This window comes from Prinia subflava, chromosome 1 (genome assembly GCF_021018805.1).
Source record: "Prinia subflava isolate CZ2003 ecotype Zambia chromosome 1, Cam_Psub_1.2, whole genome shotgun sequence".
Classification (NCBI taxonomy): Eukaryota; Metazoa; Chordata; class Aves; order Passeriformes; family Cisticolidae; genus Prinia; species Prinia subflava.
Window position 1 is genome coordinate 132,674,985 of NC_086247.1, and position 24,817 is coordinate 132,699,801.

Below are 24,817 nucleotides of genomic sequence, written 5' to 3' on the forward strand. Positions count from 1 at the left end.
GAAATCTGCATTGCCTTCCTTCTTTCTTCTCTCCCTCTGAAATTATAGAGTAATTGTTATGATAAAAAATTAAATTGATTATCATCCGTAGATACCTTGAGCTATGGTGATTCACTTGCAAAAAACCAGTTGAATTGTCAGATATTACCTACTTTTCTGCGAAAGCATCAAGTTCAGCTAAATCATTCTCCACGAGTACCTGAAATGAGATTGTAGCAAGATGGAGTTTTCTCTTCTCCCAGCTAATATGCATCAGGACAAAAGGAAATGGCCTCAAGTTGTGCCAGGGGATGTTGGATGTTAGAAAAAATACCTTAGTGGAAAGGGTTGTCAAACATTGGAAGGGGATGTCCAGGGAAGAGGGTAAGTGACCATCCCTGGAGGTATTTAAAAGATTTGTGGATGTGAGACTGAGGGACATGTTTTAGTGATGGACTTGGCAGTGCTGAGTTAATGGTTGGATTCAAATATCTTAATTGTATACCAATGTATACAATTCTGCAATTCTGTGAAACTAGCTAGACTGTAGAAAATGCAGATTTAAATTATATGCTACCTTAAATCTAGCATTCTAGAGCAGGAAACAGCAGAAGATAATAGCCAGTAGGTGCTTCTGCTACAAAACTCCATAAAGAAAATATCGAGTAAGAACATAAGCTTCTAATAAATGTGTTTTGTTAAGAGGCTTTATTAACCATTGTCCATACACCTGGTTTATGCAGGATATCTAAAGTTTGTGCGTTTCTTTTACCACTTTAAGTTCTTTTCTTCAGAACTTGGTTGAACTCTGTTCCTCATTAGATATTGAAAAACGTCTGATGTACTCTTCAAGGCAATTGTCTTTTTTGAAGAGAAGGAGGAGATAAGGCATTTTCTGTTGTAACTCTTGCTGTTTTATATCAAAGTGCATTAAATTTTGGGTAACGCTGGACTGTAAACTTATTTAGATTCACCAGTTAATTCTTGCAATTAAAAACCTCATGACTAGTCACACCAAAAACCCCAACCCAAAACATACCCAAACAACTCTTTACCATGAAATGAACAAGTTAGGAGAGGCTGTTTCTTGGAAATGAAGAACTTGAATGTAATGAGAATGAATTGACAAGGAAATGGCAATTATGCTTTATAGGAGAGTTTCTTGCTCCTGCAACATTTCTGTCAGTCTCTGACATGAATGTAAGCAATGCCTACAAACCTTCAGTGGAATATACTTGTTCCCAGTGATTTGAAAACAAATTCGAAGGCAGAATTGCAAACTAAATAATGTATGCATGGATGAAGTTACCCTAATTGTTCTGTGTTTAGTAAATACCTGATGCCTAGCTGCACAACTTTTTCAAAGTCTATCTCATGTTTATTCTAAAAGAACTTTAAAAACAGTAACTAAAAAATTGCTACATATGAAACTATAGAATTTATTTAAGTATATATTACTTAATTGTTGAGTGATCTCTCCCTGTCCATATCTTGACCTATGAGCTTTGAATTATAATTTTCTCTTCTGTGTCTAGCTGAAGATGGGAAGTGGTAGTGTCCTGAGTGGGAACCTGGAATCCATCCAGAGTCAAACCAACACATTAACTTTGAAAGTACAAGCAAGAATAAAAAGCAGCCCTAGTTTCTTTTCAGAAACAAATTGTTTACTGATAAAAGTATTACTACCAGAACAGGAATAGGTGTTCTTTTCCAGAGTTTCTAGATAGAGCCTTGAGTTGGCATTTTCACTGGTCTGACGAAGTTCTTTGCACCAACTCCTTGTTCCCCTAGGAACAACATGCCAGCAGGTCAAATAAGGATAGAAACTGTTTGCAAGGTCAGAGTTCTCACATAGATGTGTTCAAGTACTGAACAATACATGTGTACTTAGTCGAGTTTGTTACTCAAATACTTTGCCTAAACTCCAACTATTTCTCAAAAGAAGAGCTATTATTTTACAATGCAATGTGCATTCACTCTCTGATAAGTTGCAGCAGTGAATTTACAGAATATATTTCATCAGCATAGAATCTGGCAAAGATATGAATCCCTTTGGATATGATTTGTCAGTAAACAAAGTCCAAGCATAAATCAATTCTTTGAAGTGATGTAGCATCATAAAGTAATTGTCTAAAGTAACTACTGCTGAATTTAGAATCAGTGTTCTTGGGTTTAGTTTGAGAGGCTTTTTTTTTTGTCTGTGGAGTTTTAATGGAGGCAAATGTGATTGAGGTCAATATTCAACTAACCAGCATCCTGTTAGGCATTAACATGATTTTATTAAACAGTTTTGATTAAGTGAATTTTATAGTGAGTATAGTTTCAAAGTCCCCTAACGAAACTGTATATTATAACCACAAGAAAGATAGGAATAAAATTAGAGAAGTTTAATTTGTAAAGCCATTCTCTCTTAGAGCAGAGTATTTGCACACAGATTCCTGCAGTTGCTCCTGCCAAGTTTCATGTTAAAGTTCTATAAAGTCAGTATGTATAACTTAGTGAGTGAAGGTCACAAGAGTTCAGAAAAGGTCGTGAGTCCAGCTTTTTGCTAATGGTATACTTTTATGTGGATACATTATCATTATAATTACAGGTAATATACCTAATGAATATTTAATCATTGATTTTGGTTGTGTTTTAAAAATGAAATCCATTAAGTTACTTTTTTTAATTCAGTTCTGGTGCAAGTTCAATTATAACTGATGTCAATTCTTCACCAAACCAAAATTGATTTTTTTCTTTTTAAACAGTTTAAAGATGTGATTTAGATTTACTTCCAGTTTGAGAAATATTGTGGTTCACATACTCCTGGTTTGGATTTGACACCCTGCTCATAGCACACAGCTGAATTGATGTAAAAATATCAGTTATGAATAAAAGAGCCAAGGAATTTCTGATCTAATGACATTTGCTTTCAGTAGATGTACATATAGTAATGCTGTATTCTCAAATCAGGAAATATTTACTGCATCCATGCATACATTTATTTATTTATTTATTTATTTACATAGACAGCCATGTTTGTGATTTAAATGTCTGTATAATATAGATATATGCGATTTGCTCTCTCTTTGTGTCTTTAAAATGCTAGGTAGTTTTTGGACGTGACACATTTAAGTGAAAAGGGCATTGTATCAGAAATACAATTCTAAAAGAATCCTATGACACAATACCTATTAAATTTTAAAAAAAGGTAATTCTGACATTAAATGTTATTAGTGAAAAACTCAGCAAGTTTTACAGCAAAGTGTAAGTTTTAGTATAAGTATATAAACCCTAATTCAGGTCAAACAAAAAAAGTAAGCATCATGCTAAATTCACACTAGCAAGGTAATTAAACCAATTTTAAACTGATTTCAGAGTATCTTACCTTTTTTTTTTTCTTACAGATATGCATACTACTATTCTGCAATAGCAGCTGGTGTTCTTCTTGCTGCTTATATTCAGACTTCATTTTGGACCTTAGCAGCAGGTCGGCAAATAAAAAAAATTAGAGAAAAATTTTTTCATGCAATTATGAGACAGGAAATTGGATGGTTTGATGTAAATGATGTGGGAGAACTTAACACTCGTCTTCTAGAGTAAGTACTTTATGCCTTTCCCAATGTTATTTTATCTTGTTAAACATACAGAACCTAGAAATTTTTATTTTTAAATTAAATTATTTCACTGTGAAACAGAGTTTTCAAATTTCCTCATGCAGAGTCTCAGGGACAGAATTTCTAATACTTCCGATACAGTCACAAAGATGTCAGAAAAGCATTCTGTTAAGTGCCCTTGAATTCCGAGGATGACTAAAGCCTAGCCTATGGCATTACACCCATGAAGAGAAAACAGTTCATTTCTGGGCACACCGAGGGCTGAAGAAGGTGCTGACTCAGCCCAGCAATGTGAACAGGTTTAACTGCATAGCGTTGCGTACAGGAAAGCCTTTCTCTTTTATTTCCAAATAGCCCAAAAGTACTAAACGGATCAAAAATTTGGAATTAAGAAAGTGAGAGTAGTTTTGCACTGCCAAAAGAATTTCAACTTTTTCAGACAAAAACCAGTTTATAGCATTACAGTTTCACAAGAAATTCTAAATTTTCCTTGGCCACACTGCTTAATGCTTTACCTTGAAGAGAACTGTTATTGGGAGCAGTAATTGAATAATGAAGATTGTCTTCCACATGTAACAAAACTGGAAACCTCCCTTGTGCTTTCTACATTTTTCTTCCTCTTTGTAATTTGTTTTTCAGTGATGTCTCCAAGATTAATGATGGAATAGGTGACAAGATTGGATTGCTTGTTCAAGCAATAACAACATTTGTGACAGGATTTATTGTTGGTCTCATAAGAGGATGGAAATTAACCCTGGTAATACTAGCAGTTAGTCCTGTCCTGGGACTTTCAGCAGCCCTCTGGGCAAAGGTAAGTTAACATATGTACAGTGTCAGGTTTTATATTAATGACAGATAATGAAATAAATCTACAAATCTGTAAGTCTTAGTATTATAATGTGTTGCTTAGAGCAGTTACAGCTTTAGATAGCACTTACGTTCATAAGCTTTAGATGATCTGTGCATCAGTACCATCTCATTCAAGGCCAGGTCAGATGGGGCTCTGAGCAACTCGATCTAATGGAAGGTGTCCCTGGCCGTGGCAGAGCAGTTGGAACTAAATGTCTTCAAGATCCCTTCCAAGGTCATTCTACAATTCAATAATTCTATGTAATTTGAATAAATAATTTCCATAGATTGGGCAGACTTGTTTGATTTGAAGCTGTTTCTGCTAATATAGCACATACAGAGAAGGATGAAACATATATGTGTAGAATCCACACCTGTAACTCTTTAACTTACATCTGTGTAAGTACTTTTTCCTCTTGAAAGGAATAATTGCACCTTCTGGAAAATAAGAGAATAAATTAGAAAAAACTTTTGTGTCAGAGTTTTTTTCATAGTTGTTAAAAGATTTGGTAAGAAATTCTACACAGACCTAGATGACAGTAGGACCAAATTTCCATGGGACTAGAGTGACTTATATTTTTGAAGTCTTCAGTTTTTTATGGTATTTTATTTCCCTTATTTTTCAAAGATCTTTCAAGATCTGATTCAAGAAAGCTTTCACTGTCTTGAGTGAGAATATTGCAGAAAAGGTGGGATTAGAGATGTATGTGCCTTGTATGTCATCTGGCTGAGTCTTCACAGACTGTGGCCACATCTTCACAGTCTATGCTATAGGGCCCTCTGGCTAAGGTAGCCAGAGATGAGAATGAGCTAAGGAGGTCTGCCTGGGGAAAACCACACCAGCTCACTATGAATACTCTTCTTATCTCTTGCACTGGGTGAAAGCAGAGTGGAAAGTCCAGGCCTTAGTTGTCTTTAATGTGTAATGTGGAATTATTTGATTGAATTCAGATAATACTTAAGAATTTGGATATTGGACATTCTGTACCTATGCCTAATATAGTCAAAAGGCTTCCTATTGGAAGATACTAACTGTGATAAAAGCCATTATGAGTGCTTGAGCTTATTCTGGTTTTCATATGTCAAAATATTTGATTGTGTATTAGGTTCTCTCTGCTTTCACTGACAAAGAACAAGCTGCATATGCAAAAGCAGGTGCTGTTGCAGAAGAAGTTCTGGCAGCAATCCGTACTGTAATAGCTTTTGGAGGACAGGAAAAAGAAATTAAAAGGTAAGAGCAATATTTGCTTTCATCAGTGGATTTTAAAATACTCACTTCAAATGATTTGAGATTTTCTTGTATATTTTCTGTTGAAAGTCTTGTGCTTTCTGCATTTTTGGTTAATGAGAGATCGTTAGAGGCTGTTTACATGTTGAAAGACAATTAGTTATTTTTCTAGAGTTGATACATTTTCTCTGCATTAAAAGTTATTAAAACTACTTCAAATATCTTACTGTGAGAGCTTTAGATGAAAGAAGACCCTGCTCTGTGAAGAGATGATGATATCCTTGGTAATCTGATCTGGTTACTCAGTAGTTGTGAAGGTGCTAAAGAACAGTATCTCTATTTCTGCTGTACTGTAAAATATAGATCTTGTGATATATTTTAATCTTTTATCTTGAGTGGCTGATAATCAGTCAAAGTTCACTGAACTGCAGGTTATTTAAGCAACCTAAATGCCAGTCCATGATCTCCAATGTCCTTTTATTTCTATGTAGCAAGTTGAATAATGTCGGCATTTTTAGAGGTTACCTTAGAAAGTCCATGCCTGACTAGGAGACTTACCTTTATACAGTCTTAGGGTTAGATATTTTATGAACCTAACTGCTGTACTTCATAAACATTCTTTTTCTAATCCATCCATAGAATTTTTGTGTTGTCTACCATGGTACCAGTGTGAGTCTCTTTTGAACTTCTGTCTTTCTTCCAGATACCACAAAAATTTAGAAGATGCTAAACGGATTGGAATAAGAAAGGCTATTACAGCTAATATTTCTATGGGTGCTGCTTTCTTACTGATATATGCATCATATGCACTGGCATTCTGGTATGGAACTACTTTGGTCTTAACTGATGATTATACTATTGGCAAAGTTCTTACAGTAAGTATTAATGTGTAAATTCTCAGTAACAGTGAGAAATAATAAAGAACGAACATTCAAGTGTTTAATGGGAATTTATTTGACTGTAATGAGGATTATGTCCCAAAATTGGCAAAGTAGCATTCCTTCTTGGAAAAAAGATTCTCGCCACAAAAGCCTACATGTTGTTTCTATAGGATCCCAAAATCTATGTGAACTCAAATAAAACATATATGATTTTCAACTGTTCCTGTATATTTTATGATGTTCATAAGATCAGACTGATATGGAAAAAGTTCAATCAAAAACTGAAGAATTTCTATTTGCTATTTGCTTTCAGAGGGCTGAATATATTTTGAGGATGCAGAAACAAATACTTTTCCTAGCTGTTGTGTGATCTAAGTAGATAATTTTCTTTATGTTTTGCTTATGTGTTGCACCATACAAGCTCGGAATCACTTCTCAGTATTTTTAGAAATTGAGGAGGTTAAAAATATTCTTGTGATTAGGAAATATGTCACCATCTAACTGAAGGAAGAAAACCATAACACTTAAGTCATAACTTAAATTCCTTTCTTGATGTGGAAACCATTCTAATTTTGTACGAAATATGAAGTAAAAAGGGTAAAAGAATAACTTTGTCAACCATGATGAAACCCAGCCAGATGACCATATGCATATATATTTTTTTTTTTAACTACCTGTTTCATTTATGAATCAATGAAGTGAAAAATATCTCTGTTATGTCTTTTTGGCTCTTTTGAACCTTTTGTACAGGTTGGCTTATGGAACCTCTCAGTGAAGTTCATGACCTTATGTGTAATCTATTCTGTTCAAAGTATTTGCAAATTCTATTGCAAAATGTCTTTGTTTTAGTTCACCAAACAATGTTTTTATAGCATGGATGATGCATTATAATGTGTAAAATCTGTGAATAACCCCTGTTCAAGATGATGGGTGTGGCAGACTTTGCTCTGACTACTATGGCTGTTATGATCTCTGAGCAGTTTGGTTTAATTGCTTTTGTTTTGATACTAACTGAAAGCAATAAACTGTGCTATTCTGAGCAAATTTTTAATTTTTTTCTTCTGCTGCTGTTTCTTGTTTACTTGCACTTCACTCTCATTGAAACAGGGGATCCTTTATTACTTTGTGATGAAGAACTTGGGTTTCTATACTTCTATTTCACTGTCTCTTTGAAAGCAGAATGATACTGTTTTGCATATCTGTTGTTGTTCTGTTGGAAGATATGTAATACTCTTTCTGGTCTTTGGCTAAAGAATGAATTAGTACAATAAATCCTGAGACATCAAGTGCAATTCTAATTTTTGTGTCATAGATTTTAAAAGTCTGAGTCACTTTTTCACTTTTTCTCAGTATATTTGCAAAATTAATGTTGTACAGCATGTCAGTTCTCATCTGAACTTTAAAAAGCCCTTTTCTTAACGTTTGTCTTTGCTTAAGAGAGACCTTTTCAGTTTTGCTTTAATTCTAGATTCCTTATATTTCCATTAACAGACATGGAATCTTCTTACCCAAAAATATGTAATGTAAATAAATAAATGAGTTTTAAAAAAAATCTGCTTAAATAAGAATGAATATATTCCTCTGTAAACATTTCTTTCAGGTCTTTTTCTCTGTATTGATTGGAGCTTTCAGTATTGGACAGACTGCCCCAAGCATAGAGGCATTTGCTAGTGCAAGAGGAGCTGCCTATACAATCTTTAATATAATAGACAATGTGAGTATCTTTGCCCCCACTATCATGTCAAAACTTCTTTTGAAGGTAAAAGACCCCTCTTTTTAAAGACAGGAACTAAATTCACGCAAAAGATTAATGGAAAAATTTAAAAAATATTCTTGTATGAGCATATCATCAATGTAGCAGTGAGGGAGCAAAACATTGCACAATTTAGATCTTTCAGAAATCTCACCTAAATTACTTAAAAAACACATTTAATGTTTCTGCAGAATAATGGTGTGCTCAAGGACTTCTTTATGAAAAAAAAATTGGTTTTATTAAATTTTATTTTGCACAGGAACCTCAAATTGACAGCTATTCAGAGACAGGTTACAAACCAGACCACATAAAAGGGAACTTGGAATTCAAAAATGTTTACTTCAATTATCCATCCAGACCAGATGTTGAGGTACTGTATTTGAAACTTTGTATATATGTTACAGTTGAACATATGGATCATGTGTTGGAAAAAAAATCATTAAAAAGTCACATAGATTAACTTTTGTTGAAAATCAAACTATTTCAGGTTGGGTCTCTTATGTATGTAAAACTACCTTGTCATCAAAGTGATTTTTGCTAGATTTATTTCCACCTCAGGTAAACATGCTAAGTTTCCTGAATAATTTTTTTTGTCTAAAGCTCTAGTTAGTGTGGCTATGCAAAAAAACCATAAATATATATTTCTATCAGAGTCTAAGTATACAATCCTAACTCAAGTGTTTGTGTATAGCAATAATAATGAGATAGGAAGTTTCGAAATAATTGCAAATGCAGCTCTGTTATAATGGTGTCTGAACCAGAAAAAAAAAAGAAAGCAGCTCCAGCAAGGGCTTCCTATATATGGACTAGAGATCAGAACCTGTATTTGTCTAGACAGAGAATAAGTTTCCTTTTTAAAGCACTGTCATATTTTCAGAATCTTAATGCAGTGATGATAGACAATGTATGAACCATTCCTGAAAATATTTCCATGGAGAGTGTCTTTGCACTACGTAACTATTTCCTTCCTTAACTTCACTGACCTTGATAAAGTGACCTTTCTTACTTTTGATAGGCAGAAAGGAAATACACTCAGCTTTTAACCATGAATTTTACATAGCTTCTTTGTAGTCTGCATGATGCATTAAAGAAAAAGGTAAGGCAAGATAATACAGAAATTTTGCATCTTATTGTTTCTATATTATATTTTAGTTATGAGGAGTAGTAGTAGTATTATTTTGTCATATGAACTGGTTCATGAGACAGGTAATTGTGAAGTGTGTTGTATAATACATTGTAATTGTGATGTAATTATAAGGCAAATTAAGCTGAAGTCATCAGTTATCCAAAATCTAAACTCACATGTTTATAAATTTCATTTTTTGCCAGATTCTGCTAGAAATATGAAGGTTATTTTATTCTAGTCTTTCAGATTTACCTGGATATTTCTAAATACTGTTATGTTTTTGACCAACCTTCTTATATGGACAGATACTGAAGGGCTTGAATCTCAAGATTAATTCTGGCCAGACAGTGGCCCTGGTTGGTGGCAGTGGCTGTGGGAAAAGTACAACTGTTCAGCTCATCCAGAGATTTTATGATCCCAAGGAAGGCATGGTAAGACACCTCAAGTGAGATGACTGCTCTGTGTGGCACACATGTTGATAGCCTAGTTCCAGCCTCACTGCTCTTGTGAGCAATTTTGTCACTTTTCCAAATGACACAGGGAAGTCTCCCCTAAAATGGCACATGCTGGCATGGACAGAGGTTCCTTGATCAAAACACGTAGTAAACAGTTTTTGTCTGCTCTCTTTTGTTTAGGTTACCATTGATGGGCAGGATATTAGGACCTTAAACGTAAGGTATCTGCGGGAGGTTATTGGTGTGGTGAATCAGGAGCCCGTGCTCTTTGCCACTACTATTGCAGAAAATATTCGTTATGGCCGTGAGAATGTCACCATGGAGGAGATTGAAAAAGCCACCAAGGAGGCAAATGCTTATGACTTCATCATGAAGCTACCCAATGTAAGCAGATCAGCTCTCCTGCTGAAACTAAACCTTCTTGTGCCAAAGAGTTCCTCAGAAGTAATGCTTCTTAAGACAGGAATCTGGACCTGTGAATATGCAGATCTGTGCAGAGTTTCCTCATAACTTTTGAGAATAATGTGTATTTTATATCTTAAGGAAATTATTTGGCTGTCACTTGATGAACTACTAGAATTCCAGGAATAAAAATGATTAGTCAGGTTCATCCAAGTAAATGTTTATTCCTGTGGAGAAAGGAGGAGATGTTACTGGCATTTCTGACATTACTGACATCTTTAGTGCAAGGACTGTGCCATGGAGTGTTTTCAATGCATGTGTTTGTCTTGTAGAAGTTTGAAACTGTGGTTGGAGAAAGAGGGGCACAGCTGAGTGGAGGCCAGAAGCAAAGAATAGCAATTGCCCGAGCTCTGGTTCGCAATCCTAAAATTCTTCTGCTTGATGAGGCAACATCAGCTTTGGATACTGAGAGTGAATCAATTGTGCAGGCAGCACTGGACAAGGTCAGTAGTGTTTTAAAATGAAGCATGTAAGCAGGAGCCTAATGTTTACTTCTTTCCTGGTCTTTTGTTGAAAATAAAGACACATTAAAACACAAATGCAAACTTTGACTTGGCAAGTATTCTTTGTACAGAAAATTTTTGAGTTCCTGCAGGTATTTCAGAGAGAAATTTTATTTCAAATAGAAGATGGAATCATATTTCTGCATTAAGAAGTTTAAATCAACATTTTCTTGGTGTAAATACCATCCTCGTGCATTATCTGTCTTACTGCCATTCATATTGTTGTCAGTCACCTGTCCTTGTTGAGCTTCATGAGGTTCTCCTGAGCCTGCCCCTCAGGCCTTTCTGAGACCTTCTGAATGCCATCCCTTCCCTCAAGTGAATAAACTGCACGGCTCAGCTTGATGTCACCTGCAAACCTGCCAAGTGTGCACTCAGTCCCATTGATCAGTAGCAATGATGAAGATATTGAATAGTATGGGTCCCAGTATGGACCTCTTGCAGGACATCACTGAAGATGAACTCCATCCAGGTTCCAACAGAATTCCACTGCTTGGGATCATTACTTTGATGATTTAAACTAAAATTTCCTTGATCACTTTAAAAACAGCCTCATAATTAAAATGACAAGCCGTGACAAGCCTTATAGTGTTATAAGCATAACATTAAGTGTGTTATGCTTATAAATACCCCAAGAAAGGTGCTTAGTTGAAATACAATTCACATGAAATTGTAGGGAGTTTTATTTTTTATTGTAGTCACTTGAGATAGCAATGACTTAGAGGTAAAACACTGGTCTTTAAAAATGAGTGTAACATATTTTCTCATGTTTCTGAGAATAAATTCTCCATGGATTTTAAGGTTTAGGTGGGCAACTATGGGCCTAAATAGAAAAAATCCTAGCATTTAAAAATTTTAGGGTTTGTAACATTCCAAAAATTTATATATTGGGATTTTTATTTAGATATTTTTGATCAAAATTTGAGGTATTTATATGCCACAGTGAAAGATCTGTAATATTAAATTTCAAGCTTTAAATTATATTTCTATTTTAAGGAACTCATTGAAATACGTTTTTAAATTTTTTTTAAAAGTTGTATTTTTCTGTGAACTATTTTATTTTTTCTTTTAGGGCCTATTCAACTCTGCTATGAAGATGAACAGTTTATGCATTTACTTATAAATACTCACAATGAATGTTGCTATTTTCAGGCAAGGGAGGGACGCACTACGGTTGTGGTAGCTCATCGGCTGTCAACGGTGCGAAATGCAGATCTGATCGCTGTGTTCGAAGGTGGAGTCATCACAGAGCAGGGGAATCATGCAAAATTGCTTGAGAGAAAGGGAATCTACCACAAACTTGTTAACATGCAGGTACTTTGGTCTCTAGCTGTTGCCTCATTTTCCTTTTTCACCCATGGTCATTTTAGCAGAAGTATGAGAAATTCTGCGGCATATTTTGATAACAGCAAAAACCTCATGTACTTCGAAAGGAGAGTAATGATTTGAGAGACCACTAGTTTTGGTACAAAACTTATTTAAACCCAGGATAGTGCATTTTTAATCTTCTAGGTATTTAAACTTAAAAGATTATTTTATGTTTTCCTTTTATGCACTTAATGTAGAGCAGATAACTACAGTAGTTTGCTATTCTATTGCTTGTTCTTAGTCTGATAACAGGGAAAATACCGTAGCTGACTCTGCAGGAATAGGGCATGCATATTTTAAGCTGTTTAGTTATAATTCTTGATAATAAATTCCTTTCTTGTCGGAGTCCATGTTTCCATGGATCCTCTACAGAGAGTGAAAAGTACAGAGATAGAATTAAAGCCTTTAGAAAAATTAGAATATATAAAAGCTTTAAATGCACAAAGTAGAAATCTAACCCTTAGCTTTAAGCTTTACATGCCCTAAGTCCTAGTTCAGTGTAGAAGGACACAGCTTCAGGCCTTGCAATAGAGTGAAGACATAACAAAAATAGGGTAGACTGCTGTTTGTAACTCGTATAAACTTTATGTAGAGAAGACAGAGTTTTTCATATATGATAGGATAGAAGTTTTTTACAATAACAAGATAGAACTTCAGGCTAGCAAGATAGTGTTTTGCGTTAATAGATATGTTATGTGCGTAGGTTCTGATACTGATTTTCGTAGTTTTACGAACTTTAGAATTGTACCTAGATTGGTTAGTGTGTAGATAAAAAATATGAATATGCATTTTGCAATTTGGGATAAAAAGCCTCAGGGTTGGAGGTGGAGGCATCGATTAATTGATCAATCCGATCTATCGATCCAACCTCCACCTCCTGCAGCCTGAGGAAGGAGCCTTGCCAGAGAGCCGAATGGGATTCTAAAGGTATCATCTAAAGGTAGCCTGAGATCTGGGCCCTAAAGTCCCGTCCCTTCCTCCTGCGAGGGTTCAGGACCCCAGGGATCCTCCCTGGCCCCTGCGATCCCGTCCCTTCCCTTTTCCCCTGCGGCGTTTGCCCCGGAACTCTGTTCGGGGCTGCTGAGGAGTCTGTGAAGGTTTCTGTCTCTGCAACCGGGAACTACAAGAGTTTGAGACCTCGGGACCCTTCCTTGTCCCTGTGACCCTGCTTTCGGGAACTCTGCCAAGTTGGGGACCCCTCCATTGCCACTGTGATCCCCGCGGCCGGGACCCCTGTCTGGGATCTGTGATCTTGTGTTCCCTTTCTGTTATTGTGACCCCACGGTTGGAAAATCCTGCTTGGGGTCAGATGGGAGGCTGATTTACCTAGAGGCTGTAATGTCAGATATGTGCTTTACTTATAGTCTTACTAGTTCTGCTTGTTAGGAATTCTGTGCTTTGTTTGCTGTTTCATTAGAACTCTGTGTGTTAAGATTTCTATGCTTTAGTTATTGTCTTGTTTAGACTTTGTTTGCCTAGGTTTGTAATTGGTTGTAGAATAAGGCCGCTCTTAGAACTCTCGTGCCTTCAGATATGTGCTTTTGTATAAATAAACTACTTTATTTAGATACTAAGATGTGGTAAGATCTTTAGAGACTTTATACCCGTACCCAGCCTAGGCACTTTCTAAAGAAAAAAAAGCATTAGAGTAGAAGAAAAAGGAAAATAATACAGCTATGTCAAGAGCAAAAATATGTTCTTAACTTATATAGGAAGAAAAAAAGAGATTGCAAATCAAAATAAATTTCCAAAATTTATTACTTAATAAATGAAGACCAAGGTACTTTGCTATTTACATCCCAATGTCTCATTCGACCATTAAGTTATAGCAGATTTTCATTGTAGGCTTTGTTTTACTGCATAACCACTGTGTCCATTAAAGAAGCTGAGACTGCCATCTCAGTATATCAGACTGAAGGGGTTAACCAGACCACTGAAAATATTTCCTCATGGGAGAATACATTTGGTTACCTTAGACTCAAAGTAACTTTGTATCCAAGCAAATGAGAATCTGGGGAAAATGAGGAAATATAAAATGAAAAGAAAATTTTAAAACTATTTAAAAGGAAAAAAAAATGAAAGCAAGTAAAAAGAGGTATTTTTAGTAGTAGTAGAAAAAAACAGTAAGAAATAAAAAAAATTCAGAAAAAACAAAACACAAGTTGAAAGCAACTTTGAATCCAGTTATCAAATGGATAAGAAACTGCATGTTATCAAATACCTCAGGGGTGGGTAGACATTTATTTATTCTCTCAAAGAGATTGGCAAAAGTACCACCAAGGGTAAGGCTCTTTTCCAGGCTGCTCTAATTTTTCAGAGTCTCTTTTTGACTTGTTTCATGCTGAACTTCCTTATTCCATTTAAAGTCAAGAATTCTTAAGAGTGTTGTGCAGTAAAGGCAGTAACGTTTTATTAGTTTATAAATAAACTGTATATCCCCCAAGAATTCATTCTAAAAGTTCACAAGAAGAATGCAAAGGGTTTACCCTCAATTTAAAACTTCTTGTTTAATTCATTAAAAACAGAGAAGCTACTCTCAGCCCCCTGTCCTCAACTTACTATGAGAATTTTCATGAGAGATGCAAAAGTCATATATGACTAAAGGTCTGAAGGTAGAGCTCTAATAAATATTATACAGCTTTTCATATCTCCTTAAGGCATTATATGTTGTTTCCCCCATATCTCTTTCAACTGAAACAAAATTACTTTTACTTTGATTACCTCATAATTTTGAAATTTTGAAATAATGTAAATAAATATGCATATTTAATCTTAGCATCATATTCTTCTCACTTTTAGACAATAGAAGCTGAAGTTCCATCATCAGAAAATCATGACAATGCAGATAGTGTCAAAAACAGTGAATCTGAAGCAGAATTTGAAGAATCCTTAACTAAAGGATTGAGAAGACGATCAACTCGGAGAAGCATGAAAAAGCCAGGAGAGCAAAATGATAGTCCTGATGAGGAAAAAACTTCACCTGTAAGTATCTTGCAGAGCTGTTAGAAAACTTGATTCCATTAAACAAAGTTTGTTAAATTCATTCTCCTGCTGAAATAAGGTACAAGAAGAAGGAGGCATTTGATTGGGATGAAGAAGACATGAGAAATTTTAAATACTAAATAGCCTTTGACTGATAATATTAATAACTTCCTTTTATAGTCTCAACATAAATGAAAATAGAAATAAAATGATAATTTTAAATCTATAACAAAGATTATGAGTTTATTATTGAAAATAAATTTCCTTTAAAAGAAATATACTTACATCTATTTACATACCATACCAACATAATCTGTACAGGTAAAACATTAATTTTTGGATAAGAAACAAAATATTTAGCCCAGTATAACAAATCTTACAACAAAACTTGCAAACACCCCCCCTCTCCAAAAAAAAAAAAAACAAAAAGACTGCGTTCATATTTACAGCAACTATTTTGCTGTTATAAATTGCTTAATGAACAATTACTTGAATTAATCAAGCCATGTATTACACACAGCAATACGCCCAGAATGAGTAGTTCAGTCATCACTGACCAATACCAAAGTATTCACAAAAAAAGTTGTATGGGTAAACTAATATAAAAAGACAAGAACTGTAGATAAAGTGTACAGATCTTCCTTCCTTGTGTTAGAATAACAAAAAAAAAGTACAATCATTTATTCATGTTATTAAAAGCTATACATTTTTGCTGCCCCTGAATAGATCCTGGGAATAGGAAATTGATTATTAATCTCTCATTTTCTCTGTATTTCTCCAAATACATTCATGTTTGTCCTAACACAATTCACGTTCTTTAGGCTGAAGAAGTACCTCCAGCTTCATTTCTGAAAATTATGAAGTTGAACAAAACTGAATGGCCATACTTTGTAGCTGGAACCTTGTGTGCAATTATCAATGGAGCTTTACAACCTGCCTTTGCAATCATATTTTCTGAAATTATAGGGGTAAGTTGGAGTAAAATAAGCAAAAAACTGTAAGCCCGGAAAATGTATTTCTAATAAAATTAGGTAAAAAACAATCACTGCACATTGAAGGTGAAGAGTGGATGAAGCACTCTTGCAAAAATCTGAAAAAATGTATGATCTTTACAAATGCTGAAAGTCTTGCTACAACCTGAAATATGATTGTTATATTTTAAATATTATGTAACATATGATGAAATTGCATATGAATGCAATTGACTAGCAAAAAAAGCTGCTGAGAAAGATGAGAGTATTTTTGTTTGTTAGTTAATTTTATAAGAATGTTGTTTCAAATTTTATTTTATAGATTTTTTCAGAGACTGACAAGGACCTGTTAAGAAAACAGAGCAACTTATATTCACTGCTGTTTTTAGCACTTGGGATCATTTCCTTTTTTACTTTCTTTGTTCAGGTATGTTTTATTATTGTAACCTTATTATATTGTTCATCATGTTTTAGAAACTAGACCTGAAATATGCTAAAAAATTTGCATCTTCATAATAGGTCTCACTCAAACCAGAACCTGTATTTGTGGTTCTAGGTGTGTCTTGTGCTGAAACCTTTTTGACCTAGATCTGCTTGTGTTTAAGAGTCCTTTGAACCTATTCAGACCTCTTAACTTCTGAAATTCCCATCTTGTTCATCAGTTAGACACTTCTCAGCATGAAAATATGGATTTTCTCACCCTTTTTCCGTTGCCAACTAACAGGCAACTTCTCCAGCCCTTACATTTTACCACCCCCTTCTCACCCTCAAGCCTCCCTATTTGAATTTGTTAGTAACTGAAAATCTATCAGTCTCCTGCCTTTGTTCTCCAATTTTTTACTTCCCTAACTCTTTCCTTGTCCAAGGGAACATCCCATATTTCTCCTGTGGGAGTGCCCAAAGGCCCAGTTTGTCAGGTAATACTCATCAGACTGGCATTCAGTTCCTCCTGCTGAAACACTAAGGGTTGTACCTGCTACAATAGTGTCACTTAAAAATACTAGTAATCATATTAAATATTTTTAAATTTAGTCCAGTTTATAATTTAGGAACATGCTGATATAGTTTTATCTGTTGGATGAGCCCACAGAGTGAAATAATAACAGGCACTTGGGACAGCAGCATAAACAGTCTCTTGCAGAAACCTGGTTTGTTTATGGAATTGCCTTGTTGCACAAGAAAAAGAAGGACTTGAGTACAGAAGGCTGAGTGTTACAGGGCTGTGATAGGTTTGCTCAGCTTATAAATGTTCAGATAATGTTTTAAATGTGACTGATGCATTTGACTTCCATGAACTCAGGTTACCTTACAATGTCTTTAATTGAAAATGAATTACATAAATGCTACTTGTTTAAATCTGACTTAGATTGACTCAGACAAATGAAGTCAAAGGGTTGATTAGTGACCTTCTCCTTAAAGCATGATGGTGAAGCAGTGCTGGGAGATATTGCTATGCTCTCTATATTTTTTTCAGAAATAGTATTTCAATATGTGTACTATGAACCTACTAGAATTTATGTATATTAAACCTGGTTTTACACTTGCTTTCTGCAAACAAAACTGCAATATTTTTTACTTTGACATTGTAGAGGTAATTTATCTAAAATATTTATTTAATAAACACAAACAGTGTAATACTGTTGTAATTTAGGTTTAACTACACTAAACATTGTACTTTTTCTCAAACAGGGTTTTGCATTTGGCAAAGCTGGAGAAATTCTTACAATGAGGCTTCGATTCATGGCATTTAAAGCAATGCTTAGACAGGTAAAGATAATAAATATTTTAATTTCCAGGGTTTTAAAAATAATTGATAGTATTGGAGTAAAATAACCGTGTTCTACATCACTCTATCATATAGAGAAGATTGTTTAAATCAGACTAGAAACCAATTTGATTAGTTACATCAAACCGATTTGATTAGTTACATGTTACATTGTTGATTAGTTACATTAGACACATGCAAAGTGTCCTTAGAGGGGGAGTCTTAAATCAAGAGCTTCTTTTGTACTCCTTGCAAAGACTTAGTTTTCCAGCCAAGTCACAAGGGCCTGACAAGTTGATGTGCACCAGCAGTATAGTATTATCTGTTCATTTGCTTGCTTAGCTTTTTTGTACTATTTCTCCCCTAAAGAAATGCAACACAACTTACACTGTAGCTCTTACTTTGTAGTCTGGAAAATTACGATTTATAGATCAGCCATACTAAAAACCTAATGAAAAGGCAAATGAGTCTTGAGATCACAAATGCCTATGATACATTACCAGGACTTCATTCAATGCATGTTATACATGACAGTTTAAATTAGCTATTTTGTCACATGGTGAATAAATCATAACTGTGTACCTGATCCCAACAACTAACTTTGATCAGATAGACCAGTTTGGTTTTTTGGTGGATTTGGTTTTTTTGTTGTTGTTTTGTTGGTGTCTCACAGATTCAAAATAAGCCTCTTTAATATGGTAAGAAACAAAGCAAGGAATATTTTGATTTTAAAAATGAAAATGCTTTACAGTTAGCCCTTCCCCAACGAGCTTTGTAACCATGAGGAATGTGACCAGAGTCCTCTCCTCCAAGGAGATTCAGTGAAGGAGCAGTAGTGAGGGAGAGTAAATCTTGCTTTTGTGAATCTTTCAGCTGCTCCCCTTCCTTCTCAGCAGTGACAAATACATCAATGATTCACAAGATTACACTTCTTTCTACATATATTCAATGTGCAGTGACAGAATTAAACTTATTTAAATATGTAGAACTGAGGCAGTGCCACATACCAGATTTACTTAGCGGTTTATTTGAAACATCCAAAATCTGGTCTTAAAAATAATTTTTCTTCTTATAGGATATGGGCTGGTTCGATAATCCTAAAAATAGCACTGGAGCATTAACTACAAGACTTGCTAATGATGCCTCTCAAGTGAAAGGAGTAAGTAAAATTTTGGGTTGGAAGTTTTCATATTTGGTTTAGAATGTAATGAAGTTGCAGCTTGGGTTTGACTGGCTGGATAAAAGTCTTGATTTTGACAACTAAAACATACTGAAAACCAATAGCTGGTAGAGAATGCACTGATACACTTTATGAAGATTATGGTAATATATATTTACAGACTAATTTGCAAATAATTTTTTTCTAAAACTTACTATTTTGCTGTACTGTAATCTTCATTATTAAACAAATTTATTTGGAATCTCTTACCAAAGAAGTCTTTTTAAGGAGGTCTTATTCACCTAAAGACACGCAACTAAATTTATTCAGTTTACTATCTCCTGCTATTTTTTTGGTTGCATAGATTTCTTATTAAAAAAAAAAAAGTACTGTGAGCAGTTGACTTCCTTTTCTCTGTTATTTTTTGGAGATACTTTAAAAGTAAAATGTGTACTTTGAAGAGTCTGTAATATCAAGATAAAGTACACTGAATATAATTATTTGTGTAAGCTTGAGTAAATTATTACTGCTACATGAAGTTATGTGCTGGGTTTTTTCCTGGACTGAAGAATTCTGAAGCATCTTTGGCTTTATTTCCATAGGAAAAGTTAAATATTTCATTTTCTTCTTCATTGGGCTCTGTGTGATGACTTGTAAAGATAGCTCTATGACCTAGAAAATATGACAGATTTTAATGCTTAGATGTAAATGTGAGTATGTGATGAGGGTAAATTTTGTCCCGTTTCAAGAACAGAATTTAGAAATTGCAGAGTAAATTTAAGTTATCAGAATATGGGGAAAGAAGAAATAAACACGATCTAGATACTTTTTTACAAAAGCATTTAAGAAACTCTCATTTTGAAAAATAACAAAACTGAGTTAAGACTTTCTAAGCAGTGCTTTGAGAATCAAGAATTTTGTGAGTGAAAATGCTTTCCTTATTTTAAATGCAGTTATATTAGTAAGAAATACCTTTTTTCTTTCTCCAGGCAACTGGTGTCAGACTAGCATTAATTGCCCAAAACATAGCCAACCTTGGAACTGGAATTATTATATCATTAGTTTATGGCTGGCAGCTGACCCTGCTACTTTTAGCTGTTGTGCCCATCATTGCAGTGGCTGGAATGATTGAAATGAAGATGTTGGCTGGACATGCTAAGAAAGATAAACGAGAGCTGGAAACTGCAGGAAAGGTGGGTCTAGAGATATTAATCTATTTCTGTATAATGTATACAGTCCTATTTACCAAAGCATTGTTAATGGGTGTATGACTTGTGAATACGGAACATTTCACAATATGTAAGTTCCAAAGATAGCTAGGTGCACTAGTAGACCTACAGAACATCACACCTCTTCAATAAGTTATTATCCTATTAATATTTCTGTAGTTGTTAAATATCGGAATGTGCCAAACACAATTCAGGCTTATTCTCTTCTCACTCCTTTTCTAGACATCTTTGTTTTCCTTATTTTGTAATCATCCTCATTTTAACATTCTCTTTTTTTTTCCCCGTCATCCCTTTTTGGCATGCCATCTATCTTATGTTTATTACACTGCTCTTTTTTTTCTCTCCCCTTCTTCATCTTATTAATGTTTGCAGTGATATGTATATATCCACTGGTTTCTGTTTGCCATTCCTTTGTTTCTTGAGTGGAAGAGAAAGATGAGAACTGAAAAGCAAGAAGGCTAGACTCTTGTTTAACAAATTAAATGAAGGCATTTAATGTCACTTCATTCCAAAAAATCGTTCTGGGACAGAACAACTATTTCATCACTTCCCAGATATTGCTTTCTTCAAGGTAAAACTTTTCTAAAATCTCTTCCTATATCCTACTGTTTTTAAAAGTTGCTGAAAAGAAAATAATTTATCTAAGGTCATGCAATTCCAATCCTTTCCTTTCAATTAGGTACATTTCTTCTGCTTCTCTCTGAGGAATGAGCATTTATTTTATGTTGTTTTGTTGTAAGAAGTGACAGAAAATAGTTGGCAATTCTTGGAATAGACACCAAAGACTTTCTTAATGCAGCATGTTGTGAAGAATTAGCACAGGTGTTACAAAGATATATGGGTTTTTTTCAAAACTTAAAAAATTTTCTTTTCATAGTAATGTGAGTTTCCCTTCTCAAGGCCACCTAAGCAAGCACTGGACTACAGGCATTGTATTCAACTTTCATTTTTTAAAAAATATGGGGTTTCCTCAGTAAAAACAGTGTTCCACCTGGAAAATTTGCTTTCTGCAAAGAGTTGCTGAACTTAGGTTACTAAAAGCCCTTTCTTTATGGTCTTAATTAAACTAAAATTATATGAAATGTATATTTTAGCAAAATACATTAAAGCCTTGAGAGTCTTTTCACAGAATTATTGAGGTTGGAAGAGACCTTCAAGATCATCAAGGCCAACCATCAAGCCAGCACCACCATAATGACCCCTAAACCATATCCTCAAATGCCACATCCATCTCTTGAACACTTGCAGAGACAGTGGCTCCACCACCTCCCTGGGGAATCTATTTGAATGCCTGACCACCCTAACAGTGATTTTTTTTTTTATCTAATCTATATCTCACCTGGCACATTTATGTAGACAAATGACTCAAGTCTAAAGAATTTGCAAGCTAAAAAGAAGGTATCAGAGCAAATATTTACTGCTGAGATCTCAGTGAGGCTCTGAGGCACCGAAGTAACCTTGACATTTTGATTATAGCCCAAACTCAGCCAACTGGAAGTTAAATGCTAATATTCCATTTTTCATGTTGAGTATCTTTTCTATATTTTTTATTGCTGTCTAATGTTTCTTCACCATTTATTTGTAGAACATTTAAAGAGATCGAGTCAGAAAATTCTGAACATTGTAAAAAAATTCATTGTCCTAAAAAGAAAAATATAAAATGCTTATTTTTATATCAAGTCTACTTTTAATAACCAGTATATAATATAAAATTGTATCCCAACAGAATCTTTTATTAGTTGAGAAAAAGGAATTGCAACATACTTAACTTTTGATTAAAAAATTTGTTTCTCTATTGCAGATTGCCACAGAAGCAATAGAAAATATTAGAACTGTTGTTAGCTTGACTCGAGAAAGAAAATTTGAGTCGATGTATGGAGAACATCTGATTGTACCATACAGGTATAATAAAAATAACTAAGCTAAAAAATATGTAACAAAATTGTAACAGAAGCTTTCTTTGACAAAAATAGATTTTTTTGGTAGTGTGTATGATTTAATGTATAATGTAATTATCTCAGAATTATTGCTGATATTTTACATATTTTTATTGACAAATGCAACCAGTCACCAGCCAACATTTTTTAAAATTTGATGGAATTAATTTTCTGTTATAATATTGTCATCTTCTATGACACTGTCACTTGGTTTGTAAAAATGTTTGTTTTAAGTGAGTTTTCGAAGAGGTCTAAGCTAAATTTCCACCTGATTTGTTTTGGGTATTTAATTAAAACTTTTTAATGTAAATTGAATATTACATAAAGCCATTTTTATAGTGTTAGTAAGACGGAAAACATTTGAATAATTACTTACTGGTTTGGGGTTGAAAATACAGTAATATAAGTCTGTATGGACTAAATCAAAATTTAAAAGTCCTAAAGTAAACAATTAAATAGATTCTACCCATTAAAGTTTTATTTGTTTCAGAATGCAATGTTTCATTTTCAGACATCTATGAGAAAAGTAAAGCAAATGAAAGTATATGTACACAGATATAATGGGAAAGAAGCAGGGGTGCCATTAACATGTCTACCATAATAAATGAGTGGTTGGAGCACAGTGCAGGACATAAAAGATATTACTTACCTTTTTTCTCAGGCTGCTGCATTCTGAGTTCATATCTCACAATTTGCAGAACAGTTCCTAAACATTCTCAGGGTTTACATTGATGGGATTGCTCCAAGACTTTCATCTTTCTGTTGTTCCAGTAAAAATAAGAACCTTTTGCCCTATGAGAGAGAAGACGTTTTTAGTTAATGTTTCAGTGTATGTAAACTTTCCATTCATAATAGTATCAATTGAAGTAAATTGGTTTTTGTGCACTAGGACTTCACTATGACTGCACATTTTGATGAAAATATGCATTTTTTCTATACAGAAATTCTGTGAAGAAGGCACATATATTTGGTTTTTGTTTTGCCCTTTCACAAGCAATGATGTTCTTTACCTATGCCGGCTGTTTCCGATTTGGTGCCTATCTAGTGGTAAATGATCTTATGGAGTATAAGGATGTATTTTTGTAAGTATCTCTTTTGCAATCCTTTTTCTGTCTGTTCAGAAAAATAATTTATAATTTAAGAGCAATAGCTCAATACAAGAATATGGAAACAAGAATGATAGACTGAGATCCTACCAGTGTGGGTATCAGTGACCTGAATACCCAGGAAGGTCAGCCATGCTGTATTTTGTTGTCAGCCTAATTAAAGATGGCTAACACAGCTGATTTTGACCAGAAGATGTTAGAAAGTGTCTGCATCCCATCTGCTATCTGAACATCTCTAGCCAGCTGAGTGAATTTTTGGTTAGATTTGAAAGGGAGGGTTTGAGCTTCCTTTCAAAAACAGTGTGAGCCCTTCTAGGCTGTTTAAATGCAGAATAAAACAGATCACTTTACATAGCTCTGAAGAAAAAATACAAAATTAAAAAGTGAACCTATTTCTTTGCCTTAAAACAGGCTAAGAGGTATCATATGTCAAATAGCTGTTCTTGGTGATGATTTTGTTTCTATAGTGTGTGGCAGTAAGTAATAGCTGAAGACAACAGGTTCTTAAACTATTCCAATGTAGCCTATAAATTACATAAAATGACATAAAAGTCATTAGAAACTAATAAAAGCATAGTTTTCAACCTTTATTGGTATTGTAAACCCTGCAAATTTTTCCACCAGAGACGTGGTAGAAAATTAAATCTTTGTTGTCACCTTATTACGGGCTTGTTTTCTTATTTTCATTGATGCCTTAAAAAGTGATCACTGTCTCCCAAAGGTCATTGAAGCACAGAGAGGAAACCACAGTGATGACAGAACAGCATTAGAGTAAAAGTGTTGCCATCCATTGACCCCTTTCCTCATAGCCCCAGCTGAGACTTAATATACTGACCAGAATTAATAACTAAAGAAATTACTGCTAATAAGTAATGAAAACACCAAATTTGGAATGCAGGCATGTTTATCTCATGTCATTAAAAGCGGATAAAAAGAAATCTCTGGAGCTATATGAATAATTAAAGCAATAATATTTGATTACTATTTATTCTTTCTATTTAGCCCTCTTTTTTCTCTGAATAAAAGTTGACTGCAGCCACATTTCCACTGTCCTTTTCTTCATTGTCTGTTGCTATTTTTTTCCTGATTTCTTTTATAGAGTGTTTTCAGCTGTTGTATTTGGTGCAATGGCACTAGGACAAACCAGTTCTTTTGCTCCAGACTATGCCAAAGCCAAGATATCAGCAGCCCACTTGTTTATGCTGTTTGAGAGAGTGCCCTCAATAGACAGTTACAGTGAGGAAGGAGACAAGCCTGTAAGTAAGCCATGGGACAGCATTTGTTGGTAATATGGACAGCACTCTCCTCACTCTCTTCAAACTGATTCTTGCTCTCCTGATTACATCTTTATCACAACGTGTCTTTGACACTGTCTGTACACAACATGCACCAAGTTCTCTATTGGGAGTCCAGCTTTTGCACATAGAACCAAAAGGGTAATTATTTTGAAAATCTCTAGTGATTT

General features: G+C 34.4%; 1 protein-coding gene across 1 annotated transcript in view; it reads left to right on the forward strand.

Annotated features, from left to right (window-relative positions):
• Nucleotides 1-24,817, forward strand: part of ABCB1 (ATP binding cassette subfamily B member 1) — a 49,372-nt gene that overhangs the window by 18,501 nt on the left and 6,054 nt on the right. The window contains exons 9-27 of the mRNA XM_063412806.1: nt 3,369-3,560; nt 4,218-4,389; nt 5,534-5,658; nt 6,359-6,530; nt 8,137-8,250; nt 8,549-8,659; nt 9,721-9,846; nt 10,051-10,254; nt 10,605-10,775; nt 11,988-12,149; nt 15,003-15,185; nt 16,007-16,153; nt 16,479-16,583; nt 17,846-17,923; nt 18,997-19,080; nt 20,070-20,273; nt 22,111-22,211; nt 23,188-23,328; nt 24,452-24,608. Of these exons, the coding sequence (XP_063268876.1) occupies nt 3,369-3,560; nt 4,218-4,389; nt 5,534-5,658; nt 6,359-6,530; nt 8,137-8,250; nt 8,549-8,659; nt 9,721-9,846; nt 10,051-10,254; nt 10,605-10,775; nt 11,988-12,149; nt 15,003-15,185; nt 16,007-16,153; nt 16,479-16,583; nt 17,846-17,923; nt 18,997-19,080; nt 20,070-20,273; nt 22,111-22,211; nt 23,188-23,328; nt 24,452-24,608 (2,749 nt within the window). The remainder of the gene's footprint in view (nt 1-3,368; nt 3,561-4,217; nt 4,390-5,533; nt 5,659-6,358; nt 6,531-8,136; nt 8,251-8,548; nt 8,660-9,720; nt 9,847-10,050; nt 10,255-10,604; nt 10,776-11,987; nt 12,150-15,002; nt 15,186-16,006; nt 16,154-16,478; nt 16,584-17,845; nt 17,924-18,996; nt 19,081-20,069; nt 20,274-22,110; nt 22,212-23,187; nt 23,329-24,451; nt 24,609-24,817) is intronic.